The 22,704-nt window shown below is 42.3% G+C and overlaps 1 protein-coding gene across 5 annotated transcripts in view; it reads left to right on the forward strand.

The window, feature by feature from the left end:
* The window catches only part of RNF125 (ring finger protein 125), a 109,415-nt gene that overhangs the window by 61,212 nt on the left and 25,499 nt on the right, over positions 1–22,704 (forward strand). The window contains exon 1 of one of the 5 annotated variants that reach the window (XM_082667628.1): positions 7,369–7,715. The exons of the other annotated variants lie outside the window; for them this stretch is intronic. Coding sequence (XP_082523754.1) covers positions 7,552–7,715 — 164 coding nt within the window. The 5' untranslated portion in view covers positions 7,369–7,551. Of the gene's footprint in view, positions 1–7,368; positions 7,716–22,704 lie in introns of those variants that run through there. 5 annotated transcript variants of the gene reach the window in all.

Consider the following 22,704-nt stretch of genomic DNA (forward strand, 5'->3'; position numbering starts at 1 on the left):
ACTCTTCTACCTAACCTCCTAACTGGCTCCGCTAAGCCACAGAAGCAAGTTGAAATTTTTTCACCTGTCAAATACAGCTTTCGTGATATAACCTCTGCCTAGGTCTCTGGTTTTTTTCTCTCCTTACCGCCTGCTGTGTGCTTAAAATTGCAGCAACAGAACTGCTTGTAGACTTGAACAGAGCATGCTGCTGCTTGCCTCCTTATCTGTGCTCACCAGGTCCTCTCTCTGGAATGCTCTGCCCTTCTGTCTTTTATTCCAGATTCCCTCTATTTGGAATGCTCTTTCTTTCTCCTCCCCTTCATTACATTCCACCTGGGCTAAGTCAGCACCAATAATGATCTTTCTCTGTATAGATTGGTCTTATCATCTTGAGTAACAAAAGTAATGCTATTTTTCTGTCCATCTTACCTACTTGGCCATGAAAGGCCTTGAGAACGCAGAATAAATATGTAAGTGAGTTTGGTGGCAAGCAACAGAACTCAACTCAATAAATTAATCAAGAAAAAAGAGGAAGCACTGGTAAGATACTGCATAGCTAGGAGATAAATAGGAAGTGTGTCAACTGTACTTAGGAAGGACAGACATCAGGGAAGCTGCAGATCCCAGCAACAGGAACTCCTACTCAGGACAGGGGAGGGCAATGAGGGCTACAAAGCAGACACATGATTGGTGGCCCCACTGAGGTCACGTGAGATGAAAAGTCAATTCCTCCAAAGGAAGAGGATGTGGTGCTGTTACTGAAAAAGGTTAGGAGATACTGGGCAGACAAAAACAACAGCTTCCACTCCATTGAGTCTTTTTTTTTTAATACATAAATCTATTTATTTATGGCTGTGTTGGATCTTTGTTGCTGCGTGTGGGCTTTCTCTAGTTGAGGCGAGCGGGGGCTACTCTTCGTTGCGGTGCGCAGGCTTCTCATTGCGGTGGCTTCTCTTGTTGCAGAGCACAGGCTCTAGGCGCGTGGGCTTCAGTAGTTGTGGCACACGGGCTCAGTAGTTGTGGCTCGTGGGCTCTAGAGCACAGGCTTAGTAGTTGTGACGCACGGGCTTAGTTGCTCCACGGTATGTGGGATCTTCCTGGACCAGGGATTGAACCCATGTCCCCTGCATTGGCAGGCAGATTCTTAACCACTGCACCACCTGGGAAGTCCTTCCATTGAGTCTTGCTCCTGCTTGTGTCCCCAGAGTCTAGTGAGGAGTGTGACACCCGGTAGGCTCTCCTTGGATGTTTGCTGAATAAACAAAGCCAGAGATAACTAACATTTATTTAATACTACCTGCCAGGCAATGAGCAAGGGTTTCAACATTATTGCATTTGACCTCTCACAACAGTTCTACAAGTAAACATTATCTGTGTTTTGAAAATGAGGAAACGAAATCAAAGAAGTAACTTGCCAAGATCACTCAGCAAGAGAAAGAGCTAGGACCTTGAACATGTACTGCACTGCCTTCCCCCAGTGAGAAATATATAATGCTTTTTCTTCATAAGAAGTATAACATTTCTTTTTTCAACAATATCCCTGTTTAGTTAACAGTGTCTTAGAGATACCTCCCATGTTATCCCAGGGAAGGCCAGTATTGCATAGTGGTTAAATTCGTAGGTACTGAGAGAGATTTCCTGGATTGGACTCCCAGCTCTGCTTTTTACCATGAATGTGATCTGAGGCAAGTTTTTAACCTATCTGCACCTCTGTTTCTCTGGAAAATCAGGAGGACAAAATTAGTTACCTATGTCATAGGGTTACCTCAAGGATCAAATTAGTTACTATATATAAAGCATTTAGCTTAATACCTGATATATAGTTAAGTGCTATAAAATTTTGCTTGTTCTTTTTATTACTGCATTGCCTTCCACAGAATGTGTGTACCATAATATATTTAATCATTCCCCATGGAAATTTTGTTAGCTGCATATTTTTGATATTATAGACAATGCTTCAAAGAACATTTCTGTTTGTATCTCCTTGTTATATGTTTGTCTACACATTAGCTCAACGATTAGAATTATTGAGTTAAAGGGTGTATGTATGTTAAAATTAATTTTTATCTATTACAGTGCATATACAGCACAAATATCAAAATATGCAAAAGATCATGCAATAAAATTACTTCTTCCCATTCTTGCTCCCCAGCAACCAATTAGTTCCCCTCCCTTAAGGCAATCACACTTATTCATTCCTTGTGTATAGTTTTAAGGATATTAATATGCATATGCCAGTACACATATGTGTGTGTGTATGTATGTGTGGATGCATGCATATGGGCTTTAAAAAATATAAATGATAGTATTCAATACATACAGTTGTGCTCCTAAAGCCTTTTTCACAACAATATACGTTGGAGAGCTTCCTTTGAGGAGAGTTACAGAGTTGCTCTTCTTTTTTAAAGACTGCATAGTATTCCATTGTAAAGATGTACCATAGTGTATTTAATCACTCTTGTATTGGTAGACATTCAAAGTATTTCTAATATTTTGCTATTACAAACAGTACTATAATAAACATCCCTGTCTTTTCACCCACATGCATTTTTAAAATGAAACACTACAAACGGGCCTAAAAATGGCAAGCTGCACGTTTTTGGGGGGTGGGGAGATGGCTGTGTTGGGTCTTTGTTGCTGTGTGCGGGCTTTCTCCAGTTGCGGCGAGCAGGGGACTACTCTTCCTTGCAGTGCGCGAGCTTCTCATTGCGGTGGCTTCTCTTGTTGCGGAGCACGGGCCCCAGGCATGTGCAGGCTTCAGTAGTTGTGGCTCGAGGGCTCTGGAGCGCAGGCTAGTTGCTCCGTGGCATGTGGGATCTTCCAGGACTAGGGTTCGAGCCCCTGTCCCCTGCACTGGCAGGTGGATTCTTAACCACTGCACCACCAGGGAAGTCCAAGCTGCACATTTTTAAATGGTGCTTTATCTGTTTGTTAAGTCAATTTACCATACTTTACAAAAATGTTTTCCTATTATGGACATTTAGATTTCCTCTAAGTTTCCGGTATGAACAATAAACTTCAAAGAATATAGAGACGTCTTTCTCATATCTTCAGCACTACTTAAAATTGTAAATTCATTTCTTTTCATTACTCCTGGAAGGAACTAAGTAAGGAAAGTATGTATTTTTTCTGGCAATTTTATTCTTTTAATTTAGTGAGAGATTCATCAGCCTTCTTGATACCAGAGATGTTGATTATAGGGCTTTCAAATTTCTTTTGTACTAACCTATACTTTTGATGCCTTTCAGGGCCTAGAGTCTGGATTGTAAATTCATTCTCTGGCTGATTCCTCCATCATCATCATCATCATCACTGTCAATTTTATAAGTCTATTAAGAGCCTTATAAATAATATCAGATGTTTAATTTTCATCTATCCTCCCAGGTCCCAGTTTCCTGCCTTAATTTATCTAATTTTTGTCTTATTCTTTTCTAAGATTCTTAGTACTTCTCATCTCTACACAAGTGCCTTAGTGAAAAACACACGGATTTTAAAAAAAAAGATCTGGTTTTAAAGTATGGGTCTGCCACATATTTGCTATGTGACCTTTGCTAAGTTACATTCTCTGAGCCTATAAAATGGGAACATATAATATCTATCTTGTGAAATTAGTATTGAATCACATATATAAAGATAAATACATGTATCAGCTCCTACACGCAAGGCTCCTCCTACACTTCACATTCATTATGTCTACTCTTAGAGTAGCCGCCACAGGAGAAATAGGAAGGCCAATACCGCAGACTATGAGAAAATCAAGGAGATGATAGTATGAGATGGATGTGGTGTAGAAAGTCACCAAACTAAGACCTGAGATTTGAATGAGAGGAGCTGAGAGTTGTGGGTGTTGGTAGGAAGTGTTCAGACAGAGCAAAACAGCACGTATAAAGGCGCTGAGGTCAGAAAGAGCTTGGTACAGTCAAGAAATTATAAGAAGTAGAGACATTTAGGACCATACAGAATAAGGGAGAGAATGAGAGCAGATGGGGCCCACAATGGTATTTTGGGAGGCCCTATTGTTGGCCTATCCAATTTCCTTATCTTCTTCTTTCCCAGTAAAGAACCCCTAATTGTATTGGTCAGACAACTGAAGAGCCAAGCCCGGTGGAGTATATTACGAGTTTAAGCCAGTTAGAGTACCCTCATTATCCTCTGCTGGTGACTGGTTTAAGAACCATAATGGGGCCCAGTTTAGACAAATAGGATATAAGGGGAAGTCTGCAGAAGAAGGCCCCTAGGAAGTGTTTTCCTCCCACTTTAAAAGGAGAAGGAGCTAATAGAAGGAAACTCTATCTTTCCTTTCTGTTTTTGGAGATGGTTGTGTGTAGATGTGATTATTGGAGCACTTCCTGCCATCCTTCTGCCATGAGGAAGACACTACTGATACACTGGGGATGGCAAAGGGCTGAGACCTTAAGGACATCTTTAACTGCTGAGCCAACTCTGGAACTGCTTCGCTCTGGACTAATTTACATATTAGATAATAAATACCCTTATTGATTAAGGCGCATTCAGTTGAATTTCTGTTCCCTGCTGCTGAAGGTATTCTACTGATTATAGTTGTGGAAGGAGTAAGATCATGGAGAGCTTCGTAGATCATGCTAAGTATTTGAAATGTAATCCTAAGGGTTATGGAGAACCATTTAAGTCTTTTGAGCATGGAGTGACACAAGATAGGATATCTTTTCAAAAGGTCACTTTAGTTGCGATGTGGATAATAGATTGGACAGTGGCAATTGTGGATGCAGGTGGAGCAGATAGGAACTATTGCAACAGGTCACACAAGAGAACACAGTGGTTTAAAGTAAGTGGTGGCTGGCCATGGGAATAGAGAAAAATGAAACAATTCAAGAACTGTTGAGAGATATATTGGAGGCAGAACTGTGATTGGGATTGATTCAATGTGAGTGAAGACGAGGAAGAAATCAAAGATGGCTCCCAGGTGTCTGGACTGAGCTACTAGGTAGATTATGATGCCATTTACTAAGAGAGGAATAAACAACTGGAGGTAGAACAGGTGGGAAGTCACAATAATGAGTTCATTGTTGGCGGTGTTGAGTTGAAGGTGCCAGAAGCAACCAGGTGATTATATCAAGCAAGCAGGTGGGCATTTGAGTGCCTAGATAAAGAGATAAAGATAAAGAGTTTGGAATCTAGATGGTAACAGAATCTATGTGATTTTTGAGATTCTTAGGTAGGGAATGAGTGATCAGAAGGGAAAAGATCCCAAGACAGAATCCTACGATCCCTAGCACTTAGCTTTTCCATGGAGCAGGGGAGTCCAGTGAAGGAGACTGAGAAAGAAGGGCCAGAAAGAAAGAAGGAAGGCCAAAGCATGTTTCTACAAGGAGGGAGCAGTCAGCACTGACAAATGCAGTTGAGAGGTGAAGCAAGAAAAGGACTGAAAGGAGTCTATTCGATTTATCCACATAAAAGCCACCCACCACTGACACTGATGACGAAGCAGTTTTTGGACAGATAAAGTGGTCAGCTCAGAACCCAGGTTAGATGGCATAATGATGGAGTAATTAAGAAATGAAGACCTAAAAAGTAGAGCATCAGGTCAAGAAATTTGGCCTTAAAGAAGACATAGTGTAGGAGCTGAGGGAAATGTGGGACCAAGGGAAGGTTTTTGTTTATCTTTTACAGGTAGCAATAGCTATCTTTCCTTCACTCCTATACCCAATTTATTAGCAAGCCCATTTAGGTTTTTGTCTAAAATATATCACAAACCTGTCCATCTCTCACCTACTACCCAGATGACTCCCTGGTTTGGGTCATTATTATCCTCACTTGGATTCATTCAGTAGCCTCCTAACTGGTTTCTCTGCTTCCATTCTTATTTTGTTCCTGTCTTTTCCAAACCACACAGCAGTGGAATTAAATCAAACATGGCACCTGAAAAAAAAAAAACAAAAAACATGGCACCTGGAATAAAACCCAAGCTCTTGGTCTTGCCCTGTAAGACTGGGTATGATCAGGACCGTCTCCTACCTCATCTCATGCCATTTACACCCCTGGTCCCTCATGCTCCAGCCCCACACCCTGGTTTTTGTTGTTGTTCTTGCCTTGCTCACTGTTCCCAGAGCTTAGCAAGCTTCTTCCTAAATCTCTGAGTGGCTGACTCCTTTTCATTATTCATGACTCTACTCAAATGTCACCGCATCCAAGAAATCTTCCCTGACCTTCTTACCCTCCCCGCCCCCATCCTCACTCCCTGTTTTATCTTCTTTTTGGCTCTTATCAGCTGAAATGAACTTGTTCATTTATTTATTTATTGTTGATTACTTATGTCTTCTCATTAAAAGTAAAGTCTGGGGAAAACTGGGTGAAGTTTATAGGCTTATTATGTATCATTGTTTGTGTGTATTGCATATGCATATTATATATTACCATGGATTTTTTTAAATAAAAAGAGCGTGGAGCTTCCCTGCTGGCGCAGTGGTTGAGAGTCCGCCTGCCGATGCAGGGGACACGGGTTCGTGCCCCAGTCCGGGAGGATCCCACATGCCGCGGAGCGGCTGGGCCCGTGAGCCATGGCCGCTGAGCCTGCGCGTCCAGAGCCTGTGCTCCGCAACGGGAGAGGCCACGACAGTGAGAGGCCCGCGTACAGCAAAATAAATAAATAAATAAAAATAAAAGAGCATGAATTTATATCTCCCAGAAAAAAATGTTTTTAAAGTAAGTTCTGTGAGAACTGGGATTTTGTTTGCTTGTTGGGAACTGTGTCCCCATCACCAGAAAGGAGTCTGGCATGCAGTGGGCATTAAAGCCTTATTAAATGCGTGAATTAATAAATGCTATATTTGGTCATAAATATTCAAAAGAGGATGGAGAGGGGAATACAAACAACAGCAGGAGATTCTAAGGCGACGAAACTGGACGGGGTGGGGGTCGTCGGGAGGGTCCTAGGATTTTAGCACTAGAATCCCTGTCCTAGCGGTAGGATTCGAATCCAGGTCCCAGAACTCTTTCCACTACTGCATGCTACCTCTCCATTTATGCAGTGTTGATTACATGACGGAAGTGGTGATTAGCACTTTCTTAGGAGACGCTCGTAGATCATCTTTGTGGCCTATTATGATTACAACAGTGCAGGACCCATAGGACAACCACCTTACAAATGGGTGTTCTCTGACTGCCTTCAAACGGGACCACGCCCGCACTTTCATTCACTTGCTACAGTGGTTCGCAAGGAGGAGGCGGGCGATTGCTTGGAAGACTCACTGCCCGCCCAGGTCCTCAGCTCTGCAGTTGAGGTGTCAGGTTTCAATCCTCCCAGGACCACTGGACGTCGCGGCGTGCCCGGTGCGGCGGCCGCCTCCGCCCCCAAGCCTAGACTTAGGCAGCGAGCGAAGGCTCACTTCAGACGCGCGGCCGCGCACTCGGCCTGCCGCAGACCGAGGCTGGGCCCCGCGGCGGAGGCTGCTTCGGGGCTGCGCTGGCTGCGCGCTCTGGGCGGCGGCGATCGCGGCTGGGCCGGGACTTACTTCCTCTACCGCAGGACAACAAAACAAGCCGGCTGCAGGCACCGGGCTCTTGGCAACGGTCTGGGCCGTAGGCGCAGCGATGGGCTCCGTGCTGAGCAGCGATAGCGGAAAATCCGCGCCCGCCTCGGCCACCCCGCGGGCCCTGGAGCGCAGGGGGGACCCCGAGCTGCCCGTTACGTCCTTCGACTGCTCCGTCTGCCTCGAGGTGTTGCACCACCCCGTCCGGACCCGCTGTGGCCACGTGTAAGTGCCAGGGGAGCTGGGTTTGCGCGCCCACCCCCTGGGGAGGGCGATGTTAGCGGAGCCGTTGGGGATCGGGGGGTTCAGAAGCCGGCGCTTGAAGGAAACTGCTGCAGGGAGAGACCTGGACCCGTCGAGTGCGGACCACGGGGAAAGTGCCCTGCCGGAAGGTGACACAGGATTTCAGGAGGAGAAAACAGCAACAAGCGGGCCCTGCAGCCGCCGTAGAGCCGCCTCCTCCCGCAGCCCAAGTGCGGAGTCCCTGGGACGGGAATTCCGGGCGCGAGAGCCGCGGGGAGCAAGGGCTTGCCGGCTGAGGAGAGTGCGCTTGGCTGGAGAAGCAGCAGCCGCCTGGGCCCAAGGCAGGGGCTCCCGCCGAGCGCAGTTCCCGCTCCACTCGGTTAATCGGGCGGTGCTTCCTTCTCCGCCCGGAACCGGGGTCGGTTTTGTTTTGCTGGCTCTGTGCACGTGTTCTAGAACGCCCGCGAGGCTGGGCTCTTGAGCAAACAAGGATCTGTGCAAACTGTCCTTCCATCCCCACCTCCCTTTCCCAACACAGACGCCCAAACCCCTCAAAGATTAATCAAACGTCCAAGTGACTTGCTGTAGTCGTTAGAGTTGAACAAGCCGCCAGGGCTGGGTCTGCGGCTTGAACGTTACCCCCAAGCCCGTAAATGCAGCAGTTAAAAACACAGCCAACCGAGTGAAGGAGGTTGCAGACTACCTGCCTTACGCACAGCCTCCCCATCGCGGTAGGAAGTAGAGATAAAAATAACTGTCTTAGAAACCACGTACACACCAACTAAAACTCGCTGTTAGCGCACATCCGTGGTAGTTTCTAGGAAGAGTTTAAAAACAAAATCCCTTTATAAAATTGGCACGTCCTTAACGTGTGCCTGAGTAGTAGTAGGGATTGGATCTGTGAGTTTGTGTTCTATTTGCTTAAAAGCTTTCTTCCCGTGGATGCGTGGGTGTGTGACTGTGTGGGTGAGATTGGTGGGGGGCGGGCGGGGGAGGGGATTGCATAGAGCATGAGTGGAAACCCACTTAATGTCTTCTCTGGACCGCCGACTAACTAGTTTGATGAAGCCCCGAGGCAGTAAGTGCTTTCTGGCTTACCAGGAAAAAAGTATCATAAATCATGAATGCAAGTGCGCAAACCGTCTTTAAAAGGACTTAGGTGGTCCTTGACACCTATAGCCTAGTATCTGAGAAGCAGTTTTCAATACTGAAAAGCCCCCCAGAGAGCCAGGGAGAAAAATCTGCAGCCCACACAATGTTTAAAGAAAAAGTGTCCCTGGGCATTCTTTTGTGGCCATATTTTCAGGGCCTGTTGTTTCAGGTCTGTACTTTAAACTCAAGGCTAATTTAGCTCCTGTCTGATTACTGAGGTTGTTTCCCAGCTGTCCAGATGTAGCTCATTGACGTAATTCCTCAAGGCCAAGATGGAAGCTAAGATGTTATTGCGTTATATGAAATACATTGATTAGTTCAGAGCAGTAATAACCTCAGGATACCTAGCCTACATTTAAATTTAGTCTGTATTAGTATTAAAACTTATAGGTTGCACCAAAGACACACAGTGGGCCTCAAGTCTTGGAAGATTTTCTTTTGTAGAACTGAACTGGGCAGCTTTGCTATTGGAGATTGTTATCTGATTGTTTTCCCTGGTTTGGATTTTGAATGCTATAACTTTGTGCAGTGTTTTGCTTCTGCTAAAGAGAAATATAAATTTGCAAAATGTTGAATCCTTTGTTTAATCTTTTTCTTTGTTAGAGTGAATAGGAAATCAGCAACTGGAAAAATAGTCGTGAAGTAGCACAATAAGGGCTGGACAAATTGCCTTCCCTCACTTTACTGTTCTTTGTTTTGACAAATCTATGTCCATTGTTCTGGCCGGGGGCAGAATTTCCATATTCCTACTTTTGGCAAATTTACTTGGGCCTCTTCCACTTTGTAAATGTTAACTGGAGTCCCTTCTGCTTTGGGGGATGGTGAGCCTTCCTAACACCGTTTGTACTTCCTAAATGAATTACTCTCTTCCATTGAACTTAAATTGGAAAATGAGGAAATGCAAATGAAACCTCTATATTATCCCATACTTGAGCTTATTTCCAAACTTGCTGAACGAGGTTGTTTATGCCAATTTCTGTTTATAAACTAGTTTCAAGTCAAGCAAGTATAATATGGCAACATACCTTGAATGAATATGTATATATGTATTGTGATGCAGTAAAACTGTGAGAGCTTCATAGCCACTAACCAGCTGTGTAATCACCACTTCGGTTAATCTTTTTGAATCTCAGCTTCTTCATTTGTAAAATAAGGTGAGTAATGGAATTTTTATGAGTATTTAAAGTGTAAAAGTAGCCCATAATATAGGCTCAAAACATTTCTTTTTTTGTTGTTGTTTAACTTTTATTGGAGTATAGTTGATTTACAATGTTGTGTTAGTTTCAGGTGTCAAAACATAGTTTCTATTTCCATCGAAGTCATTCTGTAAAGCAAGCAAAAACCCATGGACAGGTTTTATTTCTTTTAAAAAATAATTAATTAATTTACTTTTGGCTGTGCTGGGTCTTCGTTGCTGTGCGCGGGCTTTCCCTAGTTGCGGCGAGCGGGGGCTACTCTTTGTTGTGGTGCACGGGCTTCTCATTCTGTTTTCATTGCGGAGCACAGGCTCTAGGTGCTCGGAGTTAGGGAGTTGTGGCTCTCGGGCGCTAGAGCGTAGGCTCAGTAGTTGTGGTGCATGGGCTTAGCTGCTCCGCGGCATGAGGGATCTTCCTGGACCAGGGCTCGAACCCGTGTCCCGTGAGCTGGCAGATGGATTCTTAACCACTGCGCCACCAGGGAAGCCCCCAGGTTTTATTTCTTATCTCTATGCTTCTTTTGGAATAAAACTGGGCCACAAAAGATAAGTCTATGGCATTTCCAAGATGTCCCAGATAGCCTTACTTTTAGCTTAGTTCTTTTTTCATTTGGTGGACTTTAATTTAAGAAGTTCCATTTTAACGTCTGTTATTTCAAACTGACGTTATTCATATCTCAGTATCAGTTGTAAAAGTAGATTTGGGGGAAAAGACTTCCTACCTCTGCCTTTTTTCTATTAACAGTGAGCTGGGAAAAGAGGGAGTAGATGAGTTGAAACTGCATAAGGGAAACTAAAACGGAATCTGATTTACATTTAAAAGAAATATTCAAGAAATTTGGTATGGTATATATCGAGGGAGACAAAAGTCGAAGACAGAGATACAGGGGAACAGAGTTTAGCTCAGGAGGAAGTTAATGAACTCACAATTAAGCCTGTTGAATGTGCACTAGTCTGATAGGGAGACATCTAAATGGAAATGTCCCAGAGGCACTGGGAAAGTGGGTTTAGGGACACAGCTCAAGGCTGGAGCTAAGGGAGTTACCAGAAAGGGTCAGGAGGTTGAGAATGGGCCTAAGAGAGCTAAATACAAACCAGAGCAGACCATACAGTACAAAGAGCCACATCGCCATAGACCTGAGTTGGGTTGAGTTGCTCCAAGTCACAGAATTTGCCATTTTTTTAAATGAAACTGTTGAAGATAATTCTGAAGTGCTTTCTGGTAAATGGATTAAAACGTTCCATTTGTGGTAAAGTATGAGCATCAAATTCATGGTTCTCTAAGTAGAGTCTGAGGGTTTCCTGATGTGTTTTAAACTGACCCAGAAATAGACATCAGTGCTTTCATTCTTTTTTTTTAATTTTAGTATATTTTATTTTATATTAAAAATTTTATTGAGGTAAAATTGACATATAACATTATATTAGTTTCAGGTGTATGGCGTAATGATTCAATTTTTGTAAATATTGCAAAACCACCAAAAGTCTAGTTAACATCTGTCAGAATACATGGTTATAAAATTTTTCTTTCTTGTGATGATAACTTTTAAGATCTACTCTCTTTTTTTCCTAATTAATTAATTTATTTATTTTTGGCTGCGTTGGGTCTTCGTTGCTGCACGCGGGCTTTCTGTAGTTGCGGTGAGCGGGGGCTACTCCTCGTTGCAGTGCGCAGGCTTCTCATTGCAGTGGCTTCTCTTGTTGCAGAGCACGGGCTCTAGGCACGCGGGCTTCAGTAGTTGTGGCACACGGGCTCAGTAGTTGTGGTGCATGGGCTTAGTTGCTGCGTGGCATGTGGGATCTTCCCAGACCAGGGATGGAACCGGTGTCCCCTGCATTGACAGGCGGATTCTTAACCACTGTGCCACCAGGGAAGTCCCAAGATCTACTCTCTTAGCATCTTTCAAATAAGCAAAACAGTATTATTAACTGTAGTCACCATGCTGTATATTACATCCCATGACTTACTTATTTTATAACTCAAAGATTGTACCTTTTGACTCCCTTTACCCTTTTCACTTACAAAGCCCACAGTGCTTTCATTCTTACAGGAGGTATGCAATCCCAAGGACTTCTTTTTAACCTAAGATTAAAGCTACTTATCCTATTATTTATTATAGATATTTATACATATTTTCTATCAGTGAGGATTCTCCAGAGAAACAACCAATAGGTTATATATAAATATATGGAGAGAGAGAGAAAGAGAGATTGATTTTAAGGAATTGATTTACATTATTGAGGATAATCACTCGACTTGAAGTCAACTGATTATAGATGTTAACCACATCTACAAAATACCTTCACAGCAACATTTGCTTAAGTGTTGAATTAAACTGAGTACTGTAGGCTGGCTAAGTTGATACATAAGACTAACTGTCACATCTTTTCAACAGGCTTTTAAGGGTTATTAAAATCTGGTGATAAAACCAAAAATTAGATCATTATCAGGCTTCACTAGAAGACACTTCAGAATTCTCTTAAGAAGCCTGACTATCAGGCAGCCATGCACACACCTACATGTTGCTCAAGCAAACAGTAGGAATCCACAGTTTTCTTAAAATTAAAATCATTGTTCATTTACCTTTATCATTTTAGTTTGCTGTGGGTTGTTTGGTTAGACCTACTATTGCACGGAGTGCATTCGTTTTTTGATCCAGCCAACGTGGCCTGCTCTGTGCTGAGCACACAGACACAAAGGCTTATCCTTTTGGAGTTTGCATTCTTATGAGGAAGATGGACAATAAACAAGATACAGGTGTTAAGTATGTAGTTTGTTATATAGTGTTAAGGATTAAACAAAATAAGACAAAGAAGTGAGATAGGAAGTATATGGGAGTTGCAATATTCAGATATTTAGAGAAGTGCATCTTAAATTATCTGTTGTAAAGAACCTCTGAAGTGTTTTGTTTTAATTTCCAGCCCCCCACAGACCAATAATTTTATAAAATAAAAAATGTATTGTGGAAAAATGAAATTTAAAAATACCAAAGATAGGGAGTTCCCTGGCAGTCCAGTGGTTAGGGCTCGGTGCTTTCAGTGCCGTGGCCTGGGTTCCGTCCCTGGTTGGGGTACTAAGATCCCACAAGCCATGAAGTATGGCAAATAAATAAATAAATAAATATGTATATATAAAATACAAGCCATCATTTGAAAAATTGTTATTAGATTCAACAGCATAATATTACTCTGTCAGATTCCTATACAGTTTTCTAAATATTACTTCTCTCAATTTCTATTCTTAGTTAAGCATGGACTCTTAATAAACAGGGCCTGATTTTGTACAGTGTTGGTCCAGAGGAAAGCAGGAGGTGAGGAAGCTAGTTTGACTGGTGTGGGGACATTTATAAGAAGTTTGCCTTTTCCTCTGAGTGAGGATTTTGAGCAGATTCATGGCTTGAGCTGATTTAAAAGCATCTGTCGGGCTGCTGAGAATAGTCTGTAGCGGGAGGAGCAAGCTGAGGAGATTGAGTTCAGAGGCCACCGTGGTGATCCAGGTGGGAAAGGACAGGACTAGCATGGGGACCGTGGAGGTGGTGAGAATAGTAGGACTATAGACATATCTTTGAAGGTGCCGGTAACACGATGGATTTGTTGCGGAGTGTGGAAGAAAGTGAAGAATCAAGGATGGCTGCAAAGTGCTTGGCCTTAGCGAAGGCTGGAGCCGCTCTGAGATGGGAGAGACTAAGAGGACGGGATGAAGATCATGTTTAAGTCAAGAGTTCAGTTACTGACAAGCCAAGTTTCAGACAACCGAGTGGAGCTGTTGAGTGGACAATTGGATATGTGAGCTTGGAGTTCAGAGGAGCTGGGCTGTAGGTAATAAACTTGGGAATCATAAATATATACTCGATATAAATCCATGGGACTGGATGAGCTCATCAAGAAGTTAAGTATAGTTAGAAAAGAATAGAGGTCCAAGGACTGAGCAGCGGTGCCCACCGATATTTAGAAGCTGGGACATGGGGACTTCCCCAGTGGCGCAGTGGTTGACTCCACACTCCCAATGCAGGGGGCCCGGGTTCGATCCCTGGTCAGGGAACTAGATCCCACATGCATGCCGCAACTAAGAGTTCGCAGGCTGCAACTAAGAGTTTGCAGGCCGCAACTAAGGAACTCGCCTGCCGCAACTAAGACCCGCAACCAAATTAATTAATTAATTATTTTAAAAAGAAGAAGAAGAAGAAGCTGGGACATGGAAGCCAGAATAGCAGCAGCCAAAGGAGAGGAAGGAAACCCCCAGGTGTCCTGGAGGCTGAGTGAGTGCAAGAAGTATTTTCCGGGGAAGAGCGACCCGCTGAATCCAGTGCTGCTTTAAAGGTCAAGTACGTGATAGAGATGGAGAGTAGAGAAAGCCCTTTCATGAAGTTTAGAGGCAAAGGGAAGAGAGAAATTGGGCAATAGCTGGAAAAAGAAGTGGGATCAAGAGAATTTTCTTTTAAAAGAAGAATGGAATCTTTTGTATGCTGATGGAAATAAACCAATAGTGAGGGAAATTTTGATGCACAGGAGAGAAGAGAAAATTGCGGGGCTAGGATTTACAGTGGGGGGCTTGGCCTTAGGCAGGAGAATGAACAGTTCATCCATTTAAGAGAATGTAGAATATTTAAATGGGCACAGATGCAAGTAGTTGAATTGAAGTAGTGGGAGCTCGTGGCAGGTTCCCATCTGATTGCAACTTATGTTGACATAATATTTGACCTGTGATTTGATTTTTTTTGAAGTATAGTTTCTGTACAATATTATATGTTACAGGTGTATAATATAGTAATTCATAATTATTAAAGGTTATACTCCATTTAGTTATAAAATATTGGCTATATTCCCCATTTTGTACAATATATCCTTGTAACTTATTTTATACCTAATAGTTTGTACCTCTTAATCCCCTACCTCTAAAGTGCCCCTCCCCCTTCCCTCTCCCCACTGACAACCACTAGTTTGTTCTCTATGAGTCTGTTTCTTTTTTGTTATATTCTCTAGTTTGTTGTATTTTTTTAGATTCCACGTGTGATATCATACAGTATCTGTCTTTTTCTGTCTGACTTATTTCACTTAGCATAATGCTCTCCAAGTCCATCCATGTTGCTACAAATGGCAAAATTCTGTTCCTTTTCTATGGCTCAGTAGTAGTCCATTCCTTTTCTTCATCCATTCATCTGTTGATGGACACTTAGGTTGCTTCCGTATCTTAGCTATTGTAAATAATGCTGTTATGAATGTTGGGGTGTGTGTATCTTTTCAAATTAGTGTTTTCATTTTTTTCAGATATATACCCAGGAGTGGAATTGCTGAGTCATAGGGTAGTTCTATTTTTAGTTTTTTGAGAAACTTTCATACCGTTTTCTTACAGTGACTGCACCAATCTACATTCTCACCAACAGTGTACGAGGGTTCCCTTTTCTCCACATCCTCTCCAACATTTGTCATTTGTGTTCTTTTTGATGATAGCCATTCTGACAGGTGTGAGGTGATATCTCATTGTGGTTTTGATTTGCATTTCCCTCATGATTAGCAATCTTGAGCATCCTTTCATGTGCCTGTTGACCTGTGATTTGATTTTAAGATGAAATCATCCAGGCCCCTGATGCTAAAACAAATGTATATAGAATGCTTCCTCCTTCTAATGTACTTGGATAAGCATCACTTAAAATAGGATGATTGGAGTCTTTTGTACCATCAAGACCCAAAACTCTTGAGAGCCGTTGCTCTAATAAAGGAATGCTACTTTCCACCTTGCCACTCCTTTAAGGTCTGGCGCTTAGTAGGTGTTAAGTATTTTGAATTAATGAATGACTCTAAGACAAAATTTGGGGGACTCCCCTGGTGGTCCAGTGGTTAAGAATCCACCTTCCAATGCACGGGACGCGGGTTTGATCCCTGGTCGGGGAACTAAGATCCCACATGCGTACCGCAACTACAGAAGCCGTGTGCTCTGGAGCCCGGGTGCCACTACTGGAGGGAAGCCCAAGTGCTGCAACCAAGAGCCTGTGCATTGCAATGAAAGATTCGTGCCTCAACTAAGACCCGATGCGGCCAAAAATAAATTAATTAATTAATTTTAAAATAATAATAATAAGACAAAATTTGGGGCTTCCCTGGTGGTGCCCCAGTGGTTAAGAATCTGCCTGCCAATGCAGGGGACACGAACGGGTTCAAGCCCTGGTCTGGGAAGATCCCACATGCCGTGCAGCAACTAAGCCCGTGCACTACAACTACTGAGCCTGCGCTCTAGAGCCCACAAGCCACAACTACTGAGCCTGCATGCCACAACTACTGAAGCCCGTGTGCCTAGAACCCGTGCTCCACAACAAGAGAAGCCACTGCAATGAGAAACCCGCACACCAAAACAAAGAGCAGCCCCTGCTCGCCACAACTAGAGAAAGCCCACGTGCAGCAACGAAGACCCAACGCAGCCAAAAATAAATAAAAAATAAATTTATTTTAAAAAAAAGACAAAATTTGGATACTTTGGTGAGCACAACTTTGGACAACCATTTCATAGTGCCAGCCAGCTGGTGCTATGGAGTTTGAGTCATAGATAGGAGTCCCATGATAGTTTTTGAACTCCCTTTTATAGGGTTACTCATCTGTGCCCGTATTACCGAGAATTTTAGAAAGATGTAATAAGCTGGCCTGAAATTTGCCTCATCTGGTGGTTGGACTGCTCTGTGTTACTTAGCAACATTAGTGTTGTCGTAGGCACATTAAATATTAGTGATCTATTAAATTACGTATTCTCCAACAAACAGAACCTAAATAATGTTGCAGACTGAGTTTTACACCAGGATTCTCTTTAGCACCTGACTACTGGTCCTAGGACCAGCAGCATTGCAGAATCTCAGCCCCCAACTCAAATCTGCTGAATCGCAATCTGCATTTTTACAAGATGCCCATGTGATTTATATGCATTTTAAGATTTGAGAAGTACAGCCTCAGATAACCCTATGTAATTGACAGTAAGATACTGCAAGTTGAGGACAGTGTTTGACGGTTATAGAGAGGCACCCCTCTAAGACTGTAGATTAAAGGAAATAAAATTTTCCTTAGGGGGCTAAATATAAAAATCAACATGTAAAGGAGTGTAGAGATATGCAGAGTCAATTTTTGGAGGCTGAATGATTCCCAGGATGGACTTTGAGCATGACCTAATTGAATACATAAACACCTCCAAGGAAATCTTGAGGGACAGTGGCTAAAGGCCTGTGCTCTAAGAATAGCTGCGCTTGGGACTGTCCAGGCTGATCGATCCATCATTGGATCACTGAAGAGGGAGACTGGTTATGTGTGTATGTGTGTGTGTGTATTGTCCTATACTGGAGTATTTTAGCCCGAGACTCTCATCCTCCCTTTGAATAACAATTGCAACTCCCCTTATTCTATTTATATGTTCCAACTACCCAAAGGAGCCCAAGATTTTCATTCACCTTCATATTGGCCTGCCCACAGTGAGGCAGCCCAGTGTTGAGAACATAACGAAAATGTTAGACCGACCACACGTTGCCAAGGGCTTCTTCCAGAACCACATTTAGGGACCACCTCTGGCTACTTATTTTGCCTGTCTAGCCCTAGGCCCCATGGAGTCCCTAATACAGCCCTTTCCTCTTTAATTCTCCTATACTTAGGGTGCAGTTTTCCCTCTTAAGATTGTGTGCATAACTTTACCCAGTGTCCTCAGCAACCCTTTCCCCATTTTCCTCCAATACCTTGCCGCCCTTTCCTTATATGAGTTTTATTGCTAACCACTTAATTAGAGAAACAGAAAGGCGTTAATAAAATAAACAATGGGGGTGGGATAATTAAGTTCCCAGCTGGTTTTAAAGTTCTTAGAGTCATTATCTGGTTCCTGATTGATGTCATCAGAAGCTGCAAACTCAGCAGGGGGGAGGCAAGGGGTGTGAGTGAGCGAGGAGGATGGGTATCTACCAGAAGGGGCACCGACCCATGTGGCCACGTGGGAAATGAGTCCAGAGTTGCAGGAGACTTAGCTTTTCAAGAGAAGCCAGAAATTTGAATTTGTGTGTGAAATCTGATTTTAAAGCTATGACCACTTGTGCTTCCACTGCAGGGGGCACGGGTTCTATCCCTGGTCAGGGAACTAAGATCCCGCATGCCACAAGGCATGGCCAAAAAAAAAAAAAAAAAAAAAAAAAGGCAACAACAACTCATTCAGAATTTTTGAAAACATTAAATCGGTCTTTTAAAAAAATGCAGTTGACTTCTATCTTTTCCCTACATTCTCCTAATTCTGATCATGTCTGTTGGATTCGTCATTCTCAGCCACCTTATGGAGGGGGAGAGGGGGACAGACAAATAGGAATTTCTTAGCTCTGGGGTTTATGTTCATTTTTACCCCTTGGGTTCTTCCAGAAGGATACAACACTTATTTATTAATGGGAACATTGGGCCCTGCCCAGAAAATTCCCCTTTGGCCCATTCCTCATAACTGATTTAGTTATTTCAATCTACTAACCATTTACTGAGTAGCTACTCTGTACCTGGGGCTGTGTGGGAGGGACCCCTACAGGATTCTGAACGGTTCTGTGCTGTGTGTATTTCTGTGATGCTCATGCAGTGTTGTTACTGACCTGTCGTCACTGGGGCATTTTTTGTTTAGCTGGGTTGCGTTTTTCTGCTTTATTGAGGTGATACAGTACATAATTGTATACAATCATATAACCACCACCACAAACAAGATCTATAACAGTTAGTTCCATTACCCTAAGAAGTTCCCTCGAATCCTTTACAGTCAATCCACTCCCCAAACTCCTGGGCCCCAGGCAACCCCATCAGCTTTCTGTCACTGAGCTTTGGAGTCATACAGTAAATAGTCTTGTATTTGACTTCTTTCACGTGGCATAATGGGGCATATATTTGTTGTCATTTGGTATATTGTAAGCCCTTTTGCCTCTGCTTCCTAAATCAATCGTAAATCTGACTGTCCACTTACACCGTCTGCTGCTCCTTTGCTGGGCTAAGCCACCATCCTCTCTTGAACCAACGCTTACAATGGAATTAACACTGGTCTCTGAGCCGTGACTCTCGTACCTCTGTAATCCACTCTTCACAGAGGAGCCAGTGATCTATATAATGTAAATCAAGTCGTATCACTCTCCCACTTAAGAGCCTCCAGTGCCTTCCCATCACGCTTAGCTCTGGCTTTGTGGTTGCTCTCCTACCTACCTTACTGTCCCACATATTGCCAGTTACCCTCCCCTGGGCGCCCTGCATTTCAACCACGCTGGCTTTCTGTACCTCAGCAAAATGGTCCCTGTTTTCAGCTGAGAAAACCATTCCCAGATCTTCCCAAGACTGATGCCTTCAATTGTCATCTGAGGAACCACCCATCTTACTGCTCCCTCTGCCCCACCCACTCAGTTTTTGTTGTCAACTGTTTTATTCTTCTCAGAGCATTTATCGTTTGCCAGTCTTTTTGTTTACCTTCTCATTTCCTCTCTCCTCCTTCTAGAACTCTTGAGAGCAGGGACCTCGGGCACTGCCATGGTTTCATCTCTGGCATGTCAAACATTGGCAATCATAAGCTATTAGTGAAAATTTCTTTAGTGAATGCATGCTTGTATGGTTGGGTGTGGGGAGACTTGTGCATGTTTTATAAATCTTCATTATAACCATGCAATAACTGTTCTTGCTAAAAGCCACACGAATTCATTTTTTTACAGTTTTGTTGTCTCTCCCTTCAGCCTTATATTATCTTTCAAATTGTTCTGTGCTCTTTAAATTTATTTAAATAATCATAAATGCAAAGTAATCTTTTCCTCACACTGAATTTGGATGCTCTTAAAAATATCATTTTAAAAAATGTTTTTCTCTTCAGATCACATTCTATTAAATATTTCAGGTCTCTCATCCTCCAAGCATTTCCCTTCCCGGTTTTCCAACTAAATTTTTCTGAAAAGTAAAGAAAATTTAAGTCATAGTAAGGTGGTTAATTTTCCCTAACATTTTATTATGAAAAATGTCAAACATACAGCTAAGTTGAAAGAACTGTACAGTGAACAACCATATATCCATACGTATTTCTACAATTGTTAATTTTACCGTATTTGCTTTTACCTCTCACTTTATCACATACCTATCCATCCATCAGTCCATCTTATTTTTTTTGATGCATTTTAGAGTAGGTTACAAACATCAGCACACTCTACCCCTTCTCATATCAGCATGCATAATATTAACCAGAGTTCACAATTTGTTTATGGGATTTGCTAAAGGTAAATTACACATAGAGTGAAATGCATACATCCTAGGTATAACATTTGCAGAACTTTGACCAATGTTTAGCCCAAACCCCTAACAAGATATAGAATAGTCTCATTACCCCCCATATGGTTCCCTTATGCCCCTTCCCAGCCATCCCCGTCCGTGTACCCCCATAGGCAATCACTGTTGTGTTATTTTTTTTCCCTATCATAGATCAGTTTTACCTATTCAAAAATTTCAAATAAGTGGAATTACACAAGATGTACTTTCTTGTGTCTGGCTTCTTTTTTTAAATTTTATTTTATTGAAGTATAGTTGATTTACAATGTTGTGTTAGTTTCTGGTGTATGGCAAAGTGATTGTTACATATATTTATATATATTCTTTTTCATATTCTTTTCCATTATGGTTTATTACAGGATATTGAATACAGTTCCCTGTGCTATACAGTAGGACCTCGTTGCTTATCCATTCTATATATAATAGTTCGCATCTGCTAATCCCAAACTCCCAATCCATCCATCCCCCACATCCCATCCCCCTTGGCAACCACAAGTCTGTTCTCTATGTCTGTGAGTCTGTTTCTGTTTCGTAGATAAGTTCATGTGTCTGGCTTCTTAGTATGTCTCTGAGAGTCATCCATGTTATGGTGTGTGTCAGTAATTTGTTCTTTTTTATTGCTGTGTAGTGTTCCATTGTAGGAATGTGCCATGTGTTGTTTATTCATTTTCTTGTTGATAAATATCTGGGTTATTTCCAGGTTGGGTCTACTGTGAAAACATTCCTTCTGAATACAGATGGACATATTTTTTAACTTCTCGAGTAAAACGTGGGCTTGGTACTGCAGGGTCAAGGGGTGCCTGTAATTTTGTTTTATCAGACACTACCAGACCAGTTATCCCAAGTGGTTGTAGGTAATTAACTTTTTAAAAGAATTGTTTATTGTGTAGGTAATAAGGTTATATGGTTCACACTTAAAATTCGACAGTGAAAATACCCTTCTTCTACCATATACCCCTTGCTCTCCCATTCCCATTTCTCCAACAGGTAGGTAAATGTTCTTATTCTCTTTACCCTAGATGTTTTTACACATCTGCAAACCTGTAAGAAGCTCACACTCTATACACACTTCTACACTTTGCTTTCTAAGAGGTTTTAGTTTAGAGTTATCTTGTCTCTGTGCCCTGTTGTATAATATATATTAACTAAAGCTGAGTAGCCCTGTGAGGATTCTGATTAGACAATTCAGAAAATGATCACTTGTATACTTTCCATGCCAAGGTGCTAGGGTAAGGATGGTAGATGCTTCAGCTCTCATGACTTGAATTTGATAACTGTACCTTTAAGGAGAGAATGTTCCCCTCAGATCTTTTGAACTAAGCAGTTCTGCAGTCTTGCTTCTGCACCCCAGAAAGTGAGACTTGAGGTGCAGCAGCATCCAGTACCTTTCCATGGTAACACTTCTAAAGCTGTGGTTTTTATATACTCATAATCAGTAAGTTCAATCTGTTCCAAAACACCTTGATCTTGATGTGTTTTCTCCAGTTCGTAATCACTTCTATTAAAAGTACGGTTAAAAAAAAAAAAAAAAAAAAAAGTACGGTTAATTGACTAATCTACCGGATTTGAAACTAATATTCTCACATAATGCAATGACATCTATATAATGCTCATTTGAGAGTTTCATGCCACAGATAACACCACTGTACAGACTTAGTCGGGGGGGGGGGGGGTTATAGGGAGGGACTTGATTTTTAAAACGCCTCAATAAACTGATATAGCCACTATGGGGAACAGTATGGAGGTTCCTTAAAAAACTAAAAATAGAACTACCATATGACCCAGCAATCCCACTACTGGGCATATACCCAGAGAAAACCATAATTCAAAAAGATACATGTACCCCAGTGTTCATTGCAGCACTGTTTACAATAGCCAGGACATGGAAGCAACTGAAATGTCCATCAACAGAGGAATGGATGAAGAAGATGTGGTACATATATACAATGGATTATTACTCAGCCATAAAAACAAACAAAATTGTGCCATTTGCAGAGACTTGGATGGACCTAGAGACTGTCATACAGAGTGAAGTAAGTCAGAAACAGAAAAACAAATATCGTATATTAAGCCATATATGTGGAATCTAGAAAAACGGTATAGATGAACTTGTTTGCAAAGCAGAAATAGAGACACAGACGTAGAGAACAAACGTATGGATACCAAGGGGGTAAGGGTGGGGTGGGATGGATTGGGAGATTGGGACTGACATATATTCACTACTACATATAAAATAGATACATAATGAGAACAGACTGTATAGCACAGAGAACTCTACTCAATGCTCTGTGGTGACCTAAATGGGAAGGAGTCCAAGGAAGAGGGGATATGTGTATACGTGTG

This window comes from Grampus griseus, assembly GCF_964374135.1.
Source record: "Grampus griseus genome assembly, chromosome: 12".
Classification (NCBI taxonomy): Eukaryota; Metazoa; Chordata; class Mammalia; order Artiodactyla; family Delphinidae; genus Grampus; species Grampus griseus.